Consider the following 22,844-nt stretch of genomic DNA (forward strand, 5'->3'; position numbering starts at 1 on the left):
CAGGCCTAGCAAAGTGCCTGTCCTGTACTGTGCAGTGTTAATTACTGTTCTCTTAGTGATTCTAGAACCTGGGTGTGGCTCTGGCTCAGTGGGACCAGCCTGACATGGTGTCTTACTGGAGTGCCCATCACCTGCCAGCCACTATGCCAATAAGATCTTTGTGTCAACATTGATCTCATATAGTCCTTGTAACTTTTTGAGTTAGAGATGAGTTATCTCTATTTTACAGATGAGAAAAATAAGATTTTCAGGGAACTTAGCAAAGGTATCACATGCTAGTAGGTAATGCATTCAAAATTTGAACCTGAAGTCTTACGTGGAATAACAGATGGTTTTTAGAGCACATTGTGGGAGAGATTTTAGTATTTTATATACCCTTCTGTATCTATTTGAATGATTTTTCACCATTTCCATGTACCACTCTCAGTTTTAATTATTAGCTAATAATCTCATCACTATGCATTGACCACCACCAAAAAACAAAACCAAGCTAGAAAAATAATAGCCATGTATCAATTGTTTTTTTAATGGTGTTTAGTTTTCTTAGTGGGGGAAGAAAAGGCTAACCACATTCTTGGAACTTTTCACACCAAGTTCTCAAATTGCTGTGTTAAGTTACCTCCCTAGTTTGGGTTTTTTCCTCCTCACCACAAACATCAGGTTTACATGGTTCTTATGAGCCGTCTTTTGCCCATTTTCCTCCACTTACAAATTCTATTACCTTTTAATCAATATTTTACACATTAAAAAAAAACATCAGTCCCAGGCACTGCAGCATGCTACAGCTAAAAACCAGTGCCTAATTCTATTTGCTTTAGCAAGACATTTTTGGATTACAATGCCTTTACTAGAACATAAAATTATTAAGCAGAATACAAAAATGTTTTCAAGAAGAAATGTAAAGCAAATTCTAATAAGCTCATACTCTCTTTTTTAAATCTTTTTAAAATTGTTTCTTATTTTAGGGAGGGGTGAAAGAGAAAAACATCAATTCTTGTTGCATAATACTTGTTGTTCCACTTGACTTACGCATTCATTGGTTGATTCCTGTACGTGCCCTGACCAGAGAACAAACTCACAACCCAGCCAGGGCTCATCCTCTGCAGAGACCAGCTCGGCATGGGTGTGCACGAGAGGAAGGTGCTGCAGGACTTAAGAAAAAACACACAAGACACAACATAAAGATGGGGACAGGAGACTCCTAGCCTCTAGGACTGAGAGCCCAGATCTCTGCAGCCTCATCGTATTTATTTCTTTGATCATCAAGCAAATTAGCAGAGCACAGACTCAGGAACAGAGAAGGATGATTAACTAAAACTTTGCAGGTACGCAGGAAAAGGCTATAAGGTTCAGAAGCTCCCAGGAAACAACCTCATCAGTGCTTGCAGGGGTAGCGTTCTGTCCCCGCAGGACTTGGTGTCCCGAAGTCCGCACAGAAGACTTGTTTCAGGGCAGCATTCCAATCTCCAGCCATTTTCCTACACAATCCTCGCTTACAAATCTTATGAGTATGTTCAAATACCTAGGGTCTGTCTTTTCAGGGCTCTACAAACTTTTGATTGAAGAGCCAGACAGCCAATATTTTAGGCTTTTTGGGTGAAGGGGCAAACTTGGGGACTTACATAACCTTTTTTGTGTGTGTGTGACAGAGTCAGACAGAGGGACAGATAGGGACAGACATGAGAAGCATCAATTCTTCGTTGCGACACCTTAGTTATTCACTGATTGCTTTCTCCTATGTGCCTTGACTGTGGGCCTTCAGAAGCAGACCGAGTGACTCCTTGCTCAAGCCAGTGACCTTGGGGTCTCGAACCTGGGTCCTCTGCATCCCAGTCCAATGCTCTATCCACTGCGCCATCGCCTGGTCAGGCTACATAACTATTTAAAATGTAATTATGTGAAAAAACATTCTTAGCTCACAGGTGGCTCGCCAGATTTGGCTCATGAGCTATAGTTTGCTGCTATCTCATCTATTTGCTATATCCCTCCCTTCTTGCATCATCTGAAAGTATGATTTAATGCCCTTTTCTCAAAAAAGTGTGAATTTTTTCCTATCTGTCAGACTGTCATGACTCACTAGTTCTTTGCACTGTGACAAACATACACCCACACAGTTGTTTATGTAGAATACTTTATTTATGTATTTGATATCTGTACAGATGTCTGTCCTTATCTTTATATTTGTCTCTGTGTTCTTAATGAACCGCATTCATTCCTAGGGATAAAGCCTGTATCTGTTTAACTCAGTTTGTACACTTTTAGCAGAGCATAAGCGTCAAATGGACAGCTGACACATATCAATAATAATAAAACAAAAGGGAAAAACACCAAATATAAGTCAACAAGAGACATAAGAAAAAAGCAGATAGAAATACAAAGATTCTTTTTTTAGAATTATGCTATACATAATTTGTAAAATCTTGTCTTTAAGTTTATACATGAGATTATATTTGGCTTTCCCTTTTTTTTTGTTTTTCCTTTGGCTTTCTTATTTAAAGAAAAAGGGAGGAGACTGCAACAAATAATACAAATAAAAATGCAAAGTCAAGGTAACAAATATTTTTGGCTCTTGGATTAAAAACAATAATGATCAGTGAAGAAAAACAAGAAGTGAAATGAAATAGACCATACTACTGACACTCTCTTTATGTTAAAAATTTAATCTCATTTGGATTGATTGGAAATAAGTAGTGATGACCTTTCTGGGCTAAAAATCAATGACACAGCTCATTAAAACAAAAGGGTTATTTCCAACATGGAAGCATAGGACAAATATCAGAAGCATAAAAAATTTAAAAAGCATACAAGGACCCACGTTGTCTCCTGCACCCTCCCCCTAAGCTCAGAGACAGCAGTGGTCAGGAAGACACCTTCCCCAGTAAGCCAGAACCTAAGTCTCCATGCCACTCTCCGAAAGGTTAACAGGGTCTGTACAGTATTTTATGACTTAAAATACATATTTAATGACAACGAAACTGATAATCAGAAAAACTGAAAAGTACCTTACCCTTTACAATGTGATATTAAAGTGCTGCCTGTGAATATTTTGTAAAGTAAAAAGTGTTTGAAGTTTAATTTTTGTTTTACAAAAATCGACACCATTAAAACCAACATGATTATCTGCCCTCACCCAACCTTACTGAGGTAATAATATTATAAAAATATGTAAAAAATATTCTAGATTCATAATTACTAGAAATGCTGATTCCCATAGAACTGGTATAAATTTATTATTAAAAAAATAGTTTTGTTTCTTTAAAATCACTTGGTTCATTTACCATTAAATATCAGATAGATATATGCTATCCTGAAGTACCAAAATAATTACAAATAAAAATGGCAATTGTTTATACTTTGGGTTTCTTGTTAGGTGGATCCTGAAGACTAAACTTTGGAATTTCACCAGAAGGAGCATATGGAAATCTCTTTGAAGACACCTTTTTGCCAATTGTTTCAATCTAGAAAAAAAAGAGATTTTAGAAAGAAAACTGTTAAAAAGTATAATACATAACACATAATACATAAATGTAAAAACTATATAATGAATTATGATAAGAGGGAAAGCAGAAAATGATTTTCAAGTTGTCTGAGTTGTGCCTGACTGGCGGTGTCACAATGGATAGAGCATCGACCTGGGACACAGAGGTCCCAGGTTCAAAACCCCAAGGTCTCTGACTTGAGCGCAGACTCACCAGCTTGAGCATGGATCATCAACATGATCCCTAAGTTGTTGACTTGAAGCACAAGGTCACTGGCTCACTTGAGTCCCCACCTCTCCCCCCCCCATCAAGGCACATATGACAAGCATCAATGAACAACTAAAAGTTCCTGACCAGGTGGTGGTGCAGTGAATAAAGCGGCAGACTGGGATGCGGAAGTACACAGGTTCGAGACTCCAAGTTCGCCAGTTTGAGCGCGGCTCACTTGGTTTGAGCAAAAACTCACCAGCTTGGACCCAAGGTCACTGGCTCGAACAAGGAGTTACTTGGCCTGCTGAAGGTCCGCAGTCAAGGCACATATGAGAAGCAATTAATGAACAACTAAGGTGTCGCAACAAAAAACTGATAATTGATGCTTCTCATCTCTCTCCATTCCTGTCTGTCCCTATCTATCCCTCTCTCTGACTCTCTCTCTGTCTCTGTAAAAAAAGAAAAAAGAAAAAAACAACTAAAAGTGATGCAACTACGAGTTGATGCTTCTCATCTCTCTCTCTCTCTCAATAAAAAGAAGAAACTGCTGAGTAGCTATGAAAGATCTCGCTATGAAAGATCTCTGGTTCCTTCCCTATTTTTTGTTGCTACACCCATGTACATCATACAGACACTCTCACTTCTGCCAATCCCAACACCAGATCCCCTCCTCAACCAGTGTAGAGAATGATACGCGCCCTTGTTTTAGCAGCACATATGAAAGCAATTAAGACACTAGGTTCCACCTGACCTGTGGTGACACAGTGAAGAAAGCATCTACCTTGAATGCTGAGGTTGCGGGTTCGAAACCCTGGGCTTGCCCAGTCAAGGCACGTATGGGAAGCAACTACTACAAGTTGATGCTTCCTGCTTCTCCCCCCCCCCCATCTTTTATAAATCAATAAGTAATCCCTCCTAAAAGTAACCAGATCCAGTTAATTCACATTCTCATATTCTATTTCATGTCCATTTCCCTTATTCTAAAAATCTTGCGTAAGCTCTAATAGCATAGTTCTCAGGAGTTCAGGCTTTAGAGTTTGGAATCCTGGCTGATAATTGCTATGTCACCTAAACTCTAGGTCTTTCTTCCTTATTTGTAAGTGATATTAGTCCCACCTGCCTAAAAGGGTTGTGCTAAGGATTAAATCAGATAAAGTGCTCAGTACAGTGTTTGGCATACAAGTTAGCCTTCAATGAACAAAGTCAAATTTTATTTTACACATTACATTTTAAACTTTTCTGTATATCCAAAAGCATCAATCTTAATTTTAAAGACATTGCTTCTTTAATAGTCCTAAATTCATCTCCTGTCTATAGCAGAGATAAACATATTACATAATTTTCATAGTATTTTGGATTAAAATATATATATAATGCAGTTTTGGAAAAGTAGACACTGACTGACAAACAACAAATGTACATTTAGCTACCTGAATATTTTTATTACAGTATATTTAGGTATTTTTTATATCTACTCTGCAAGTAATTTATAATACTTTTTGATTCTGTAAATTGAGATTTCACTTAATTTAAAAGTTCTTAGCCATTATTTTCTAAAATATGGACTTTGTTACTTTTTCTCTTTCACTTCTTCTTGGACTCCAGTTACTCATATCAAAGACATTTTCAACATGTCCCATTTGTCTCCTATTCACTAATTTAAATTTTTTTCCTGTTCTAACTTCATTCCATCTGTTATTTTCTTCCGATATTATCTTGTAGGTCACTATCCTCACTTTAGCTATTTTGACCTATAGTAAAACTTCTGCTGAGATACTAATTTATTTTATTTTTAAGTTCTAAAAAGCTCTAAAATTTCCATTTAATATTTTTATAATGCTTTTAGTTCTCTCTTGAAATTCTTCATTTAGTCATTTATTTTCTTGTATTGATATATAATCATCTCTATGGTAAATTTGTATATGTATCTCTGTGAGTCTATTTCTGGTATGTATTTTATATTCTTGACCTGTTTCCTGTCATATTTGGTAATCCATGAACAACTAAGGAGCTGCAACGAAGAATTGATGTTTCTCATCTCTCTCCCTTCCTGTCTGTCCCTATCTGTCCCTCTCTCTGACTCTCTCTCTGTCTCTGCCACACACACAAAAAAAGAATATAAAGAAATAAAAGGCCATTCCTTCCTTCTAGGACCTTACAGTTAATTTGTTTCATTAGCATATATATATGTATGAATGTGTGTGTGTGTGTATTTAATTCTGACTCATACCACAAAGTTAGGTCTCTGTTTTGTATTAATGAATTGTCTTATTTAATGACTTATACCTTCTCTTTAATAAGTGTTTCCATTCCTAACTTTTTTTAATCCTTAATAGGAAAACTTAAATTATAAAAACTAAAACTCATTTGAAATATATACCGTTTTACATATCTTTTCCCTTACATGAGTAAAACAGTAATGAGAGAAAATTTTCTATACCATGCAAATATAACCTCTTTTTTTAGATTACTCTTGGTTTGAGAGGGAGAGGAAGAGTGAGTGAGTGAGAGAGAGAGAGAGAGAGAGAGAGAGACATCAATCTGTCTGGTATGTGCCCTAACTGGGGATCGAACTGGCAACCTCTGTACACAGGGACAAGGCTCTAACCAACCAAGCTATCCAACCAGGGTGCAAATAATCTTTAAAAAATAACATTGCTGGCCCTGGCCGGTTGGCTCAGCGGTGGAGCGTCGGCCTGGCGTGCGGGGGACCCGGGTTCGATTCCCGGCCAGGGCACATAGGAGAAGCACCCATTTGCTTCTCCACCCCCCACCCCCCTCCTTCCTCTCTGTCTATCTCTTCCCCTCCCACAGCCAAGGTTCCATTGGAGCAAAGATGGCCCGGGCGCTGGGGATGGTTCCTTGGCCTCTGCCCCAGGCACTAGAGTGGCTCTGGTTGCGGCAGAGCGACACCCCGGAGGGGCAGAGCATCGCCCCTGGTGGGCGTGCCGGGTGGATCCCGGTCGGGCGCATGCGGGAGTCTGTCTGACTGTCTCTCCCCGTTTCCAGCTTCAGAAAAATACAAAAAAAATAACATTGCTGAGTTACGTCATGACCGGGAAGTCATGTTGTTACTCAGTGAGGACGGGTGGGGCAGAAGAATCCCCAAGGTCCTTGATGCAGTGTCAACAGACAAGGATGCGATTTTCTTGCTGCAAGTATTCTCTCACAAATGAGAAATGAACACTCAAATCCAAATAAGAAAGAACTTCAACAACTCGGTTACAGGTTAAGAAAACCATATCAGATACTTTGAAGAGCAAACGATGTCTCATTGTTCTCTTCAAAACAACTGATGCTAAGCAGACGCACAGAGCCAGCCCCAAACACTGTCCCTTTCTGCTCTGCTAGGGGACTGACTATACTGACAGCAATCTCCTGGCACGTTTTTGTCTTCCCTGACCTCCCCTTGACCTCCCAGCACATACACACTGCTGAGAGGAAACAGAAAGTAGCTCCTTCTTATTAATACTGTTGGAGCCCCTGGGAAGAGCTGAAAGAGATGCAACACATAAATGTACTATTCTGGGCGGGGGTTCTGTCAGTTCTCTAAGCATTGCATGGACGGGAACTCTGAAGAAGAGGGCCAGCCCCACTGAAGCCCCACACTTTCCCTTCTGCCCCTCACAGCACTAGGACCGGTTTAGAATTTAGAAGGCACAGGACCCGGTAACAACGTGTGACAACTCTACTGCATCTCGCAGTTTTCAAGACATTTGTGCAGGAATAAGAGGCCTGGCCTCTGAGGAGGTCAGTGTGGTGCACACACTTCAGTGGAGCAGCCATAGTGGTTCCAGAAAAACAAGTTTGTGTATATTTTCTTGATCTTTAGGATATGAGGTCAGACAGGACACATTTTGTGTCTACACAACAGGCAACAAATGACTTCCTTGCTGCTATGTAAGGGAGACCAGGACTGGATGACCTTACGCTGATAAATTTAAGGAGGGAGTGGAATAATTACAAAAACCCCACAGAGGCTTCCCAGAGAACTGACTCATAGTCATGCTGCCCCAGAGTCATGTGATTGCTCAATGAGAAAATATGAAAATTCTAAAATGCAATGCTGGTAAAACCCAAATAACCAAACAAACCGAATAAAACCAGTCTAGGACCACGATCACCTGAAAGCCAATGGTCTGCAGCTCACTGTGGAGCCCATCCAGGACGCGGCGGCCGTCAAAGATAAAGGCTGGCTTCAGCATCTTTTTGTGAATACGCTCATAATCTAACTCCTATAAAGACAGAGCAAAGGAACAATTTGAACACGCACATGAGCAGATACTCAAACCAAACTGATACTAGAATATCTCTAAAGTTTTCCTTAATACCATTTTTGTCACCTCACCTTAAACATGTCCCACTCTGTGCAAATAACAACAGCATGGGCACCATCACATGCTTCATATGGATCCTTAGAAATGGTCACAAGTCGGGACACTATAACAACAGCAACAAAAAATAGGCAACTGGAAAGAAGTTGTTTGAAATGATGCATTTTAACACTGGGGTTGCGAGAGGAACTGATGGTCTGAAAGCTGAGCTGGGGGAATGATGTGGGGCAGGAACTCCACCAGCCTTGCCCCAGAAACATCTTGGACTCTCTGGGGCCTTTTAAAATATATGGGGAAAATCATCAGAGCAACCCAAAGCTAATCACTTCAAATCAAAGTTGACAAAACAATATTTATGGCCTGACCTGTGGTGGCGCAGTGGATAAAGCATTGACCTGGAAATGCCCGGTTCACCGGTTCAAAACCCTGGGCTTGCCTGGTCAAGGCACATATGGGAGTTGATGCTTCCAGCTCCTCCCTACCTTCTCTGTCTCTCTCTCCTCTCTCTCTCCCTCTCTGTCTCTCTCTCCCTTTCTCTCTCCTCTCTAAAATGAATAAAAAAATAAAAATAAAACCTTAAAAAAAAACAAAAAAAAAACAATATTTATGGGTTCAGCTAGAGAAATGAAGTTGAAACAGGGCCTACCAATGATAGAAATGATAGAAACTGAACACAGGCTTCTGTAGAACAAACAGGTTTCGGGGCCCACACTGAAAGGGATTCAGGAGACTCAAAGCCTTACCTTGGTCATCCTCTGAAACGCCTGGATGAGAGAGATCCACAACTATTTGTTCCCTTGGTACTTTTGGGTCATATATATGGAGGTGTGCACCTTCATCCATCAAATATTTGCTAATGTAGATACTAGAAGATTCTCTGAAGGAAACAAATCAGCATTGCTAAGCTTTTTAAATGACATATATTCTAATACCTTTGGGGTTTAATATACAGGTAAAATTCTACCTCTCATGAGGATATGGATATTCACTTTAGTCTTATTCTTTATACTACACACACACACACACACACACACACACACACACACAGGTATTTCATGTACTCATCCTCCAATCTATCATCAGGATAAGATAAGGAGCTAACACTCTCAATGGGGCTGAAATATTTTAAAGAACTTATACCTTGTATCCCCAGTGTCCTTTTTGAATGCAAACCCCAAAATAGCTATCTTCTTATCAGTCACTGTATTAAAAAGACCGTCTATGATCCGGGAAGCAAACCTTCTTCTCTGGTAGTCATTTATATCTATGACCTGAAATTACACATACAATTATACAATGACTAGTTAAAAGAAGTGCAGCTTGTGTCATACATTGCTCAGAGCTTTATGGTGAGTCCTGTTGTATGAATCCAAGCTTTATAAATTAACAGGAGACAAATTAACCAACCTCTTTAGTATTTTCAGATTTAAAAAGAAAAGATAGCCACTGCCCTCTCCTTAAAGCCATACTAAAAATTTTAACTTTCATTTGGCTTATCTTTCCATACATAGAGCTGGGGTGGATGTAAAGATGGAGAACACAGCTAAGTTTCAACTCCAGTTGAGGTCTGGCCATGAGGCCAGCCTAAATAAGGCACATGAAAAGCAGTGTTCACCTTAGCTAACTTCTCCAAACACTGCTGTGAGCAAGGCTGTGAGTAATCCAATCCCAAAGTACCCCCTCATCTGCTCACTCCCACCCCTTACCCACACCGAGTGTGAGGAGAAAGGGGAGAGAGAGCAAACAATGTACAGTCACAGCTGCCTCCAGATGAACCGCAACACCATGAACTTTTCGCAGTTTTTAATGAAATGTGATGGGTAAAAGTCTTATCAACTGTCACTCTCCTACGAGTTCAATAAGTAAGACTTCATACTGGTCACTAGATGAATATAAGGAAAGAGACTGCTTTATTGTGTTTTTTTGTTTGTTTGTTTTTCAGGAACAGAGAGAGAGCAAGCTCCCGGTCTGCCCCACTTTATTTTTTAATTTTTTTTATTAATTTTTAGAGAGGAGAGAGAGTGAGAGAGGGAGAGAGAGAGAGAGAAGGGGGGGAGGAGCTGGAAGCATCAACTCCCATATGTGCCTTGACCAGGCAAGCCCAGGGTTTTGAACCGGCGACCTCAGCATTGCCAGGTAGATGCTTTATCCACTGCACCACCACAGGTCAGGCTTATTGTGTTTTTTTAAGGCTCTAAACTTCTAGCGGCTATATTTAAACCCTGAAACCTTGGGAAATGAGCCCAAAGTGGTTGATTGGAAAATCAAGCTTTTATCTGCATTTTACACACAACAGACAGTAAGACAAAGCCATCATGCTGGACTGAGTGTATATTTCCATTAGAAAAAAAACAGAGGTGCATATACTTACATTCCCACCTACTGCTAAAATCTAAAAACTACAAACTTGGGAGGAAAATATTTGGGGAAGGTACACATACCATCTGGTATTGTGATCAAATTACTTAAAATCTCTAAGTTTCAAATTCCTCATGATATTAGTAATGGGGACTATAATGAGAACTAAGCAAAGTACTTAAAAGAGAGCCTGGTACAGAGTAAGCACTCAATAAATGTTAACTCTTTCCAATTTGAGAAGCTTTCTAATTTTAGCTCTGTGAATCTCAAAGGACAAGACAAATGCCAGCTTATGCAAACCACTTGAAATCATAATACAGGTTCTTCCTTTATTTTGATTTCATGCCTTTCAAGAGAAAGAATTCTAATTTAGAGTAATTTCTTGCTTTACTTTGGGAACAGATTTATTTATAAAACTAGAAGCAATACTGGTTTATCAGAAACATCATCACAGTTGAGTAACAAAAGACAAAAACACAGAAACCCAATAAATAAACCTAAAATTAAAAGACTGAATATAACAATAACTGAGCTCTTGGAGTAAATAAATTTTGTCAAAAACATTTCACCAAGGCTGACATGTTTTAATTAAAAGTTCATCGTAAGTTGTTGACTATAACGATTAATACCTGCTGCCAATAATGAGCTACTTCAGGCAGATTCAGAGCCTCACAGAGATAAACCAAATTCAGGACATCTTTTTGAAAGCAACTCCCACCAAAACCTAAAGAAACAAAGAAGAAAATGACAATATTTTCACTTAGGAATAACACAACTGAATTGTGACAAATTTCTGTCACACTAAATCAGATTCTAAAATTCTAATATTGGAAAATTAGTGGGTTTATAAATTGTGTGAAGTTTGCAGGCAACTAATCAATTCTATAAATAAATTCCAAATAATTTTCTAGCTAAAGTTTTATTATTTCTGTGTCTTCTACTTTTTTCTCAGTCATCTAGTATCACTGCCCCACATATCTAACTTGAGCACAGGGCTGGCAATATTTTATGAGCCTGGTAGTAAATATTTTAATCTTTGTGGACCATACAGTCTCTGGCAGAACATTCACTTCTGCCTCTGTAGCTCAAAAACAATCATAAACAATATGTAATCAAGTTGGCTAGTAACGTTCCAATAAAACTTTATTTACAGAAACAAGTTATGGGCAGGATTTGGCCTGAGGGCCATGTTTGCCCACCCTTGTCTAGTGCAATACACTATACAGTGAGGGTTGGCCTGGGCTCTGGAGTCTGACATCTAGCCACTCGTTGCATGACTTTGATCAAGTTGCAAAAAACCAATCATCTCTATAAAGGAAATATCAGCACCTTTGTAACAGGTTATAAGGATAAATAATGAGCTCTATAAAGTGCTGGTTCAGAATTTGGTGTATAATAGCATAATACCTTCAGTAAATAGTAGCTACTTTTATTAAATGGTGGCTAGAAGGAAATATCAAAACGATAGAAAAGGTCAGGGAAACCAGTATTGCAAAATGGCATAAAGCCACAGAAATACGGGAAGGGCTCTATTTACTTTGGCCCAATCTGTAAAAGGCTCTATTTAATTTGATATCAACCTTATTAACTTATATCAGAAAATACAGTCAGTTCTCATTTTACTCGGTAGTCATATTCTACAAAATTGCCAAACTAGCAAACACTGAACCACTGAAACAAAGGTCAAGTTCCTGTGAGTTTCTGGTCATATTTTCATCAACCAATCAATAAATAATCTTGTTTTATGTGTTTCTGTTTAAGACACCTTATTTAATACATATTGTAGATTCACTAACAGTGAACTCACAGTCAACAGCACTGTAACTCACAAAAACGAAGCTTAAGCACGTGTACTTTCTCCTGAAGGCACATCACAGCGTTCTGTCGCTTCAGAACACGAGACAGCACTTCAGCAATATACTGGAGGCTATTTTAAACAGTGACATCACCAACAAAAAAGCACAAAAATGTGAAAATCTTGCACTTATCAGACCATAGAAAGAGCACATGTTTGCAGTATGAGCTGAAACAAGAAGACAGGGGCACTGCCTTCTCCAGCTTCAGCTGGGAATGTATGTGTCAGGCGACTCCAGTTTTTTGCTGCTCTGTTTATGTCTGCAAATAACCACAGAAGCACCATGAGTACTGATCTGGGGTCACAAATAAACTTCAGCAAGCAAGCTAACTCCCAAATATGAAATCTGCAAATAATGAAGATCACCAAGGCCACAGTTTGAAAAGTATATTAGTGAGAAAAGCAAATGATAGGAAATTTTTTACTACTTGCTTTGGGTATTACTTGAGTTATTTATTATGTGGTCTCCCAAACTTACTCTTCCTAAATGTTTTTACTGAATACTAATTTTTTTCCTCCTAAAACACTGAACTATTTTATCTTACTACTCAGTCAGTAATTTTTTTTAAATTTTTACTAATTTTAATTTATTGTGTTTACATGGATTCAAATGTCCCATTGAATATAACACCCTCACTCGCCACCCCCACCCCCGTGTCCCTATTTATACCCCCTTTGCTCCTTCCCCCTAACTTCCTTCCCCCTTCCCTCTGGGATTTGCTGTCCGGTATCTGTATCTCTGTGTTATGTATATATATTGATAATTTCACTAATCCCTTCACCTTCTCCGATCAGTCAGTAATTATTAAACAGTGTAAGTAACTGTCACCTCGCTTAACAAGTCCCTGATAGGCCGAAGGCTATTTGTATAATGGAATAATAATTTAAAGGGTATTAGGTAAACAAAGCCTTCCTTAAATTTAGAGACCTAGCTAAATGAACCCACTTTATATACTGAAAATTTTCAGGTTACCAACGCTGGCTTTCAGAAACTTATTCCCAATCCTCTGGTCCATTCCAATGGCTGTTGCCACCTCCTCTACATCAGCTCCCGTTGCTTCACAGAGGGCACTTATAGAGTTAATGCTGCTGATTCTCTGGGCAAGAAAAGCATTTGCTGCCTTAAAATATAAAAAAATGAAACTATGATAAGCTAAAATAGCAGTTTTACACATTTATACATGGATTATATTTCACTGAGTTAATGCAAATTGCTGAGGGAGATACAAAAGTTACTGATGGGCTCAATTTGAGGAGGCAAAAGACAGGTTGGTGAGGGAAAATGTTCTTTTTTGTTTTAAATGAGAGGAGGGGAGATAGTGAGGCAGACTCCCTCATGCGCCCCAACCAGGACCCACCCAGCAACCCCGATGCTCGAATCAACCAAGCTACTTTTAGCAACTGAGGCTAACGCACTAGGACCAACTGAGCTATCCTCAACACAGGGGCCATGCTCGAACCAGTTGAGCCACTGGCTGAAGGAGGGGAAGAGGGAGTGGGACAGAAGCAGATGGTCACTTCTCTTGTGTGCCTTGACCAGGAATTGAAACCGAGACCTCCATACACTGGGTCAATGCTCTGTCCACTGAGCCAACCGGCCAGGGCAGGAAAATGTTCTAATTAGGCCTCTGTCCATCCTCGATATCATTGGAGCTTATGTTAACTCTACAACCCTTTATTCAGCTGAACTGTGTATCAGTGGCCTGCACCTTAAACCCTATTTCCATAAGCTTCTAATTAATACTCAAGGAAAAGTTTAGAAATGGAGAACATCTTGTTTAACCTAGTCAAGTCATATTTAGAAAACCAAAGATTGGCTCCTCCCCTCCCTTCTCTTTTTTCCTCCTCTTCCCTCTCCCTTCCTCTTTCCTTTTTCTTTTCCTTCCATTCTCCTTGTCTTCCCTCCTTCCTTTCCTTTGTAGAAGAAAAAAAAAAGAAAATTATGAAAGAGAGTAAAAGAAGGGAAAGAATGACTTCAAAAATTATTCTATCGCCTGACCAGGTGGTGGCGCAGTAGATAGAGCATCGGACTGGGATGCAGAGGACCCGGGTTCGAGACCCGAGGTCGCCAGTTTGGGTGTGGGCTCATCTGGTTTGAGGAAAAGCCCACCAGCTTGAACCCAAGGTCACTGGCTCCAGCAAGAGGTTACTCAGTCTGCTGAAGGCCCGTGGTCAAGGCACATATGAGAAAGCAATCAATGAACAACTAAGGTGTTGCAACGCACAATGAAAAACTAATAATTGATGCTTCTCATCTCTCTCCGTTCCTGTCTGTCTGTCCCTGTCTCTCTCTCTAACTCACTCTCTGTCTCTGTAAAAAATAAATAAATAAAAATAAAAAAATAAAAATTTAAAAATTATTCTATCCTCCATTTTATTAAAATTTTTAAATTTTCCAGAATATTTTATACACTGATATTTGACCCCCCTTGTAAAAATTATTTCATAACTATTTCATAATATATAAGAATGTTATCTTCGCCCTGGCCGGTTGGCTCAGCAGTAGAGCGTCGGCCTAGCGTGCGGAGGACCCGGGTTCGATTCCCGGCCAGGGCACACAGGAGAAGCGCCCATTTGCTTCTCCACCCCTCCGCCGCACTTTCCTCTCTCTCTCTTCCCCTCCCGCAGCCAAGGCTCCATTGGAGCAAAGATGGCCCGGGCGCTGGGGATGGCTCTGTGGCCTCTGCCTCAGGCGCTAGAGTGGCTCTGGTCGCAACATGGCGACGCCCAGGATGGGCAGAGCATCGCCCCCTGGTGGGCAGAGCGTTGCCCCTGGTGGGCGTGCCGGGTGGATCCCGGTCGGGCGCATGCGGGAGTCTGTCTGACTGTCTCTCCCTGTTTCCAGCTTCAGAAAAATGAAAAAAAAAGCAATGTTATCTTCAAAAGCATACCTTTTGTTAATATTAAGAAAGTAGCTGGCCCTGGCTGGTTGGCTCAGTGGTAGAGCAATGCCCTGATGTGTGGGTGTCCCAGGTTCAATTCCCAGTCAGGGCACATATGAGAAGTGCCCATCTGCTTATAAACCCCCTCCCCCTCCCCCTGTTGTGTGTGTGTGTGTGTCTCTCTCTCTCTCTCTTCTCCTCTTGCAGTCATGGTTCAACTGGTTCCAGCAATTCTGGCACTAAAAAATAGCTTGATTGTGAGCATGGACCCAGATGGGCAGAGCATCTGCCCCAGACAGGGGTTGCCGGGTGGATTCCGGTCAGGGTGCAATCGGGAGTCAATCTCCTCTTCTCTCACTTAGGAGGAAAGGAAAAAAAGTAGCTGTGTAACATAACAGGTTTAAGAGAAATCCTTGGCTTTAAATTGCCTGGAGAGTTGAATGTTACGTACTAACCAGTTTGGAAAGTTCTGAGGACCAAGTATTAGTGGTGAGGATCTTCTCCTTGGGAACCCAGTGCTCGTACACAGCACACAGTGCCTGCACAGCTCTCTGGCCCTCTGGGGTTTCATCCCCTCCGATCAATACTCTGTCTGGGTTCTTTAGGTCCTTGATGGCTGTTCCTTCTGCCAAGAACTCAGGGTTGGACAGAACCTAGAATCCCAATATAAAGAAAGTTTTAAACTAGTATTAATTATGGACAAATTTAAGGCATTGATATTTATGTAAGAAGAACCAGATTCTAATTGTTTCCTTTTTTGCATACCTGTAAATTCAAGTTGGGTTTTGTGTTTGCATCAAATATTTGACGAATACTTTCTGCTGCCCTCACGGGAACTGTGCTTTTCTCAGTCACAATTTTGTACCCATGTGAGTTTTGTACAATGCGTCTAGCACAAGCTTCAATATACTTCAGATCTGCTGCACGGCCTTTCCCCATTCCGTAGGTTTTTGTTGGAGTGTTCACCTGGTGAAAGTATCCAGGATTAAGAACAGATTATCTTTGACATCCAAGATGCATACTTAGCGATTTCAAAATAGGCCCTGGAACATCAATTGAGAAGCTAGTCAAGTGAGAAGTTAACTATCATCAGTAGCCCTGACTTTAATTCTCTATTAGTTCCTCAAAAATAATACATTTAAGGCCTTGGCCGGTTGTCTCAGCGGTAGAGAATCAGCCTGGCGTGCAGAAGTCCCGGGTTCGATTCCCGGTCAGGACACACAGGAGAGGCGCCCATCTGCTTCTCCACCCCTCCCCCTCTCCTTCCTCTCTGTCTCTCTCTTCCCCTCCCGCAGCCAAGGCTCCACTGGATCAAAGTTGGCCCGGGCGCAAAAAAAAAAACAAAACCAAAACATTTAATAAATATGATCACCAGAAGGAATAGCTTGAAGCACCTGGAGAATTTATTTAGTAAGTTTTTGTTGAGAACTACCATACATGTGTCAGATACCAGGGCAGGCTGGTTCCAAGCTAAGCCCTGGAGATATAAAGATGAATGAAACAGTTCTTATCCTAAAGGAGCCAACAATCTGAAATGAAATGTAGATTTTTCTCTTCTTTCCTCTATTCATAGTACGTAAAATATTATCATGGTCTTTAAACTCCTTTTTCACTCTTCTTCTTTATAGGCCTGTATCGATAGCTTTAAAAATGTTTGCAGTATCATTCACAAATACTTTCTTGGCTCATCAAAGCTAAGAATTATCTAGCATCTTCAGGTTATAGAACACTATATAGACAAAGACGATCAAACAGAAAGAGAAATAAATTATGAGTCCAGAGCAGGTATTTAGTTTTGGCTTAGCTATATTAATAACCTTAGGGAAGTGTGGCTGCCTTTGCCTCAATGACCTTATTAGAAAATAAGGATAACACATGCTCTAAAACCTAACCCATCAGTTTTATAACACTCTGATAAAAATGAAAGTATGCTCAAGAATCTAAAATTCTATACAGGAATAATTTTTTAACCAGAAGTCAGTAGCACCAATTCTCTTCTCTTGATGAGCTTATAACCTAGTGGGGGATTAAGTAAAGAAATCAAGCCAAAACAAATCAAAACTTGAAGACTGAGTTGAGGTGTGAAAAGCAGGAAGAAAAAGTTGTTTATATGCATGGAACAACTTAGGAAAAGACGGAGTCATGGAAGGCAGGAGCGCGGAGCACAGCAGGGCAATGACGGCTGGCTGGCGGGATGAGGTGAAACGGCCAGGCCTGGGAGCTGGTCAGAGGACTTCCCCAGTAACGGGGCTCTGAAAGTAACAAGTGAATTGTGTGAAAGTATTCTTACATGGAATTGCCCTAAAAATTATCTGGGGTGGGAGGAAAGGGAAAGAAGTAGTAAATGAAATAAGATCCGCATAACTGTTGACAACAGAGAATGAGTAAATAGGGGTTCATTATATTACTGTCTGCATCTTGCATAAAAGTTTGATATTTTCCATAAAAGTATACAACAAGCAAATTAAAAAAAAAAACTAATCCAGAGAAAAATAGAAACTAAATGTGAGTTATACAGCAATAAATAGCCCTAATAGGCATGTAAACTAATAGCTTGGAAGGATCCAGGGCAGCTCAGGTTAGACTGGCTGACAGGCATAGATAAATCAAGTCAGCTCTGTCAGACCACCCTACAGTAGACGCTATTGCCTGAGAACAGACTATTTTAATAACTATTGTTACAGAAAATCTCCCTATTGCTGTTCCTGGCTGTGGTTATCCAAAGTAAGATAACCAGAGGAATAAGATAACTTCTTGATTAACTCTAAGTATCTAGCTACTCCAAAATACTTCCTCATTTTCTCTGCCTCGATCCTAACCTTCTGCAAGCTCAAGTAGAGGATGCGTGGGTGAGTCACAGAAGCTGCACCAATATCTGTGAGGTAATTATAAAGGCCAAAAAAGAAGAGACTGGCTTCATTACCACTTTCTTCTAGAGCTCACCTATCTTCACAGTACTGCTTTTGTCTCACCAGTCAGAAAACAACCCCTTATTCACAACTCACCGTTATGAACAATATGCATAGAGGGAAGATGGATCTCATGATATTTCTTTCCTTTATTGCCTGGGACCCACTCAAAGTTCACACCACTGGTTTCCTTTCATTCCTTAAGGCTCTAACAGTCTTCAGTCTTCTAACACCCTAGCTCGGACACCAATTGGTGAGAACTACACCCTCACATACAGAATATGTGAGTAAATGCTTACCAGTACAGCAAGAAATAAATTACCCTGGTTCAAATATTGGATTACCAGTTTACTTCCAAGCATTGGATCTTTTTTTTCATTATAAAGGTACAATAGTTTAGTCATATTATGAGCTGAAGGTGTCTAGAGAGTAGCCTGACAACCTAAACAACAGATGCTGAGTTCCAAACAATTAACTTAAAATGAGTTTTGGAATATAATTCATCTAGATAGGAGTGCCTGTATATTTGCAAGCGAACTTTACCTGATTCTCTTTATCTCACCTCTACCAACCGGAAGAAAAAAGAAATCATAAAATACACTATCAACACATGTGCTCACACTTGACCAGCACTTCCTAATTCTAGATCTCAGATTAGAACTTTCTCTGAATTTATTTATTTGATGATCTGAAATGACACATTTGACCAAATGATTAGAGGGTTTGGCAAAGTGTTGGACAAAGTCAGTGACAACCAAAATTCAATTGGACAATGCTATCTTAAGCAATGATGTAGCTTAATACAACAGATTTACTATTAAAATAGGATGAAATTTCTGTATTGGAAGAATATATTAAAACACACACACACATCAAAGAAAAATACTAGGCCCTGGCCGGTTGGCTCAGTGGTAGAGCGTCGGCCTGGCGTGCAGAAGTCCCGGGTTCGATTCCTGGACAGGGCACACAGGAGAAGCGCCCATCTGCTTCTCCACCCCTCCCCCTCTCCTTCCTCTCTGTCTCTCTCTTCCCCTCCCGCAGCCGAGGCTCTACTGGAGCAAAGATGGCCCGGGCGCTGGGGATGGCTCCTCGACCTCTGCCCCAGGCGCTAGAGTGGCTCTGCTCGCAACAGAGCGACGCCCCGGAGGGGCAGAGCATCGCCCCCTGGTGGGCAGAGCGTAGCCCCCTGGTGGGCGTGCCGGGTGGATCCCAGTCGGGCGCATGCGGGAGTCTGTCTGACTGTCTCTCCCCGTTTCCGGCTTCAGAAAAATACAGGAAAAAAAAAAAAAAGAAAAATACTTACAGAAATAAATACAAGATCAGCTTCTTTAATGGCTTCATCAATATTGGTAGAAAAAAATAAATTTTTTCCTCGACAGGCTTCTACCACTTCTTTTAGTCCTGGCTAAAAAGAAAAAAAGAAAAGTAGCTGTACATACTATTTATGGGTCATATAAAACAGCCTAACATGTAGAGAATGACATGTGTTAAAGCAGAAGCTTATATCATAAGTTAAAGGTCTAGACTTACTCTCAAATAACACTTTTGTAGAAAAATCAAAGATCATGAACCAAAGGCCATAAAGTGTCTTAATATCAAGAATTCCTAGCCTGACCAGGCGGTGGCGCAGTGGACAGAGCATTGGACTGGGATGTGGAGGACCCAGGTCTGAGATCCCAAGGTCGCCAGCTTGAGAGCGGGCTCATCTGGTTTGTGCAAGGCTCACCAGCTTGAGCCCTAGGTTGCTGGCGCGAGCAGGGGGTTACTCGGTCTGCTGTAGCCCCCCCAGTCAAGGCACATATGAGAAGTCAATGAACAACTAAAGAGCCACAACAAAGAATTGATGTTTCTCATCTCTCCCTTCCTGTCTGTCTGTCCCTATCTGTCCCTCTCTGACTCTGTCTCTGCCACAAAAAAAAAAAAAGAATTTCTGCCTGACCAGGCGGTGGCGCAGTGGATAGAGCATTGAACCGGGATGCGGAGGACCCAGGTTTGAAACCCTAAGGTCACTGTCTTGAGCTCGGGCTCATCCAGCTTGAGCACAGGCTCACCAGCTTGAGCCCAAGGTTACTGGCTTGAGCAGGGGGTCACTTGCTCTGCTGTAGGCCCCACCCCCACCCCCCATCAAGGTACATTTGAGAAAGCAAGCAATGAACAGCTAAGGAGCCGCAATGAAGAACTGATGCTTCTCTTCCCTCTCCCTTTCTGTCTGTCCTTATCTGTCCCTCTCTCTGACTCTCTCTCTGTCTCTGTCAATAATAAAAATAATTCCTATACATGTCCTTCCTCCCATAGTTTATTTCAGTCAGGATCCAAGTGAGATTCATACAGTACAACAGACTTACCACTTAAGTGTCTTTTAAGACCACAATATTTTAATCTTTCTCTGTTTTTTTTCTTTAGTTTACTTGTTAAAAAAAAACAACTTGTTTATCCTGTAGAAATGTTCAAAGTCTGTATTTTGCTGATTGGGTGTTCTCATCAGATTTAGACCTTATTTTTTTTTGGCAGGAATACTTGTTAGGTGGTGTTGCACAGTTTATATCTTAACATTACTATATCTCCTGTTAAACAGTATGGGAAAAGTAACAATTTTTTATTAGAAGTATTTCTTACACTGGGACTTAGAAAAAAAGTACGTTTATGTATATGTAAATGTAGACTAAATAATGTACAGCCTAAACTTTTGGGGGCAAAAACCTGTGTTCATAATGACAATGCAGAATCAAATGTTTGTTTGAAATCACAGAAGACATCAAATTCTCTGATAGTTGTGTTGATATTCAGTTAATTATTAACTTGTGAAATAGGTACATGATAAGAATGACAGCAATAAAATTAGCTGCTGCTTTCATTGCGGTAAATTTAATCTTGCTTTATGTAGTAATGTTACACAATGTACACTTTTGGCCTTTGGTTCATTCCCTTTATTTCCTTCTAAATTAAACTTCTTAAAAGAAGAGACTTTTTTCCTGTTTTTAAATATTTTTTTTATGTATTGATATTTTAGATAGAGAGAAAAGGGGGGGGGTGAGAAGTGGGAAGCATCAACTCTTAGTAGCTGCTTCTTGTATGTGCCTTGACTGGGCAGGCCCTGGGTTTTGAACCAGCAACCTCAGTGCTCCAGGTTGATGCTTTATCCACTGCGCCACCACAGGTCAGGAGAGTCTTACTTTTTTTCTATACTGTCTTACCCTCAATGTCTTACCACTTGTAATTATTCTTGCAAAATTTACAATGCCCTCTAGAATATGAAATTTCTTATTTCTCTTGTATTTGGCACAACTGACAGCTTACTCATTGACTCAGCAAACATTTATTGCACAGTAGCCATGAGTCAAATATTAGTTACCCAAAGGACTTCCTGACATGAAAATGTGGTGTTTATAATAAAAAACTGATGCCATAGATTTTTATGATATCCTTGAAAACAAGTATCTACTTGGTTGTATATTTAAAAATGAATACACATAGAATACACATTTACAAAGAATGTTGATTGCAAATGGCATCCAATGTTTCTATGAAAATAAAATATTTATTTGTATTGTCCAAGGTAGGTCAGTAAAAAATTACAACTAGGCCTGACCTGTGGTGGCGCATTGGATAAAGCATCGACCTGGAAACGCTGAGGTCGCCGGTTCGAAACCCTGGGCTTGCCTGGTCAAGGCACATATGGGAGTTGATGCTTCCAGCTCCTCCCCATCTTCTCTCTCTGTCTCTTTCTCCTCTCTCTCTCCCTCTCTGTCTCTCTTTCTCCCTTTCTCTCTCCTCTCTAAAAATGAATAAATAAAATTAAAAAAAAAAATTACAACTAGTAACAGTATGTATAAACTACTCAATAAAGCAATTTGTAAAGCAGCATGAACTATGAATAAAACTGCCATTCCTTTTTCTTCTATTATAGTTGTTCCTGTTTGGCATTTCACCTAACATTCCACATCTTAATATAGCCAAGGACGTGTGCAAGAACATCTCTGAAAATGAATAATTGGGCCATACAGTTCATTTTGCCAGGTGCTTTTCTAAACACAACCTTACAGAAATCGTTTTAAAATTTTTTATTTATAAATCTCTGAAGTAGGAATCTTTAAACAACTGATGTCTACGAAAGACATATGATAATTATAAGCCTTAAGTCAATTACTTAAGAGAAAAATGATTCCACTTGCTAAGAATTCTTGTAGAATTTTAATGTAGCAGTACCATGTTTTCAACTTTTAAAGCCAGCTGGGTTTGAAAAGGACTGCATTTCCTTTTCAGGCCACACTAAATAGTGCAGAACTAAAATAGCTAGTGCCTATGTTATCATCATCTAATACATTAAAAATAAGATAAAAGTAAGACTTTAAAGACCAAATCATTAACCTTTTAGTTAACTAACAACCATTAAAAAGAGCCAATACATCCCTGGCTGGTTGGCTCAGTGGTAGAGCGTCGGCCCGACATGTGAAAGTCCCGGGTATGAATCTCAACCAGGGCACACAGGAGAAGCGCCCATCTGCTTCTCCAACCTTTCCTCTCTCCTTTCTCTCTCTCTCTCTTCCCCTCCTGCAGCCAAGGCTCCATTAGAGCACAAAGTTGGCCCAGGTGCTAAGGATGGCTCCATGGCCTCCATCTCATGCGCTAGAATGGCTCTAGTTGCAACACAGCAATGCCTCAGATGGGCAGAACATCGCCCCCTGGTGGACATGCCGGGTGGATCCCAGTTGGGTGCATGCGGGGGTCTGTCTCTCTGCCTCCCTGTTTCTCACTCCAGAAAAATCTCCCCCCAAAAAAGAGCCAATACAATTATGGGAATTCAGTTCTGAGAACTC

At 40.3% G+C, this 22,844-nt stretch overlaps 1 protein-coding gene across 3 annotated transcripts in view; it reads right to left on the minus strand.

Moving 5' to 3' along the window:
- Window positions 1-2,114: 2,114 nt before the first annotated feature.
- Window positions 2,115-22,844, minus strand: part of UGDH (UDP-glucose 6-dehydrogenase) — a 34,412-nt gene continuing 13,682 nt past the window's right edge. For all 3 annotated transcript variants that reach the window (XM_066386177.1, XM_066386176.1, XM_066386175.1), the window contains 10 exons: window positions 19,331-19,432; window positions 15,884-16,084; window positions 15,574-15,771; window positions 13,210-13,357; window positions 11,011-11,105; window positions 9,164-9,294; window positions 8,767-8,900; window positions 8,038-8,129; window positions 7,814-7,924; window positions 2,115-3,458 (listed from right to left, as the gene is read on the minus strand). In XM_066386177.1, the coding sequence (XP_066242274.1) occupies window positions 3,348-3,458; window positions 7,814-7,924; window positions 8,038-8,129; window positions 8,767-8,900; window positions 9,164-9,294; window positions 11,011-11,105; window positions 13,210-13,357; window positions 15,574-15,771; window positions 15,884-16,084; window positions 19,331-19,432 (1,323 nt within the window). In that variant the 3' untranslated portion in view covers window positions 2,115-3,347. The remainder of the gene's footprint in view (window positions 3,459-7,813; window positions 7,925-8,037; window positions 8,130-8,766; window positions 8,901-9,163; window positions 9,295-11,010; window positions 11,106-13,209; window positions 13,358-15,573; window positions 15,772-15,883; window positions 16,085-19,330; window positions 19,433-22,844) is intronic.

This window comes from Saccopteryx leptura, chromosome 5 (genome assembly GCF_036850995.1).
Source record: "Saccopteryx leptura isolate mSacLep1 chromosome 5, mSacLep1_pri_phased_curated, whole genome shotgun sequence".
Classification (NCBI taxonomy): Eukaryota; Metazoa; Chordata; class Mammalia; order Chiroptera; family Emballonuridae; genus Saccopteryx; species Saccopteryx leptura.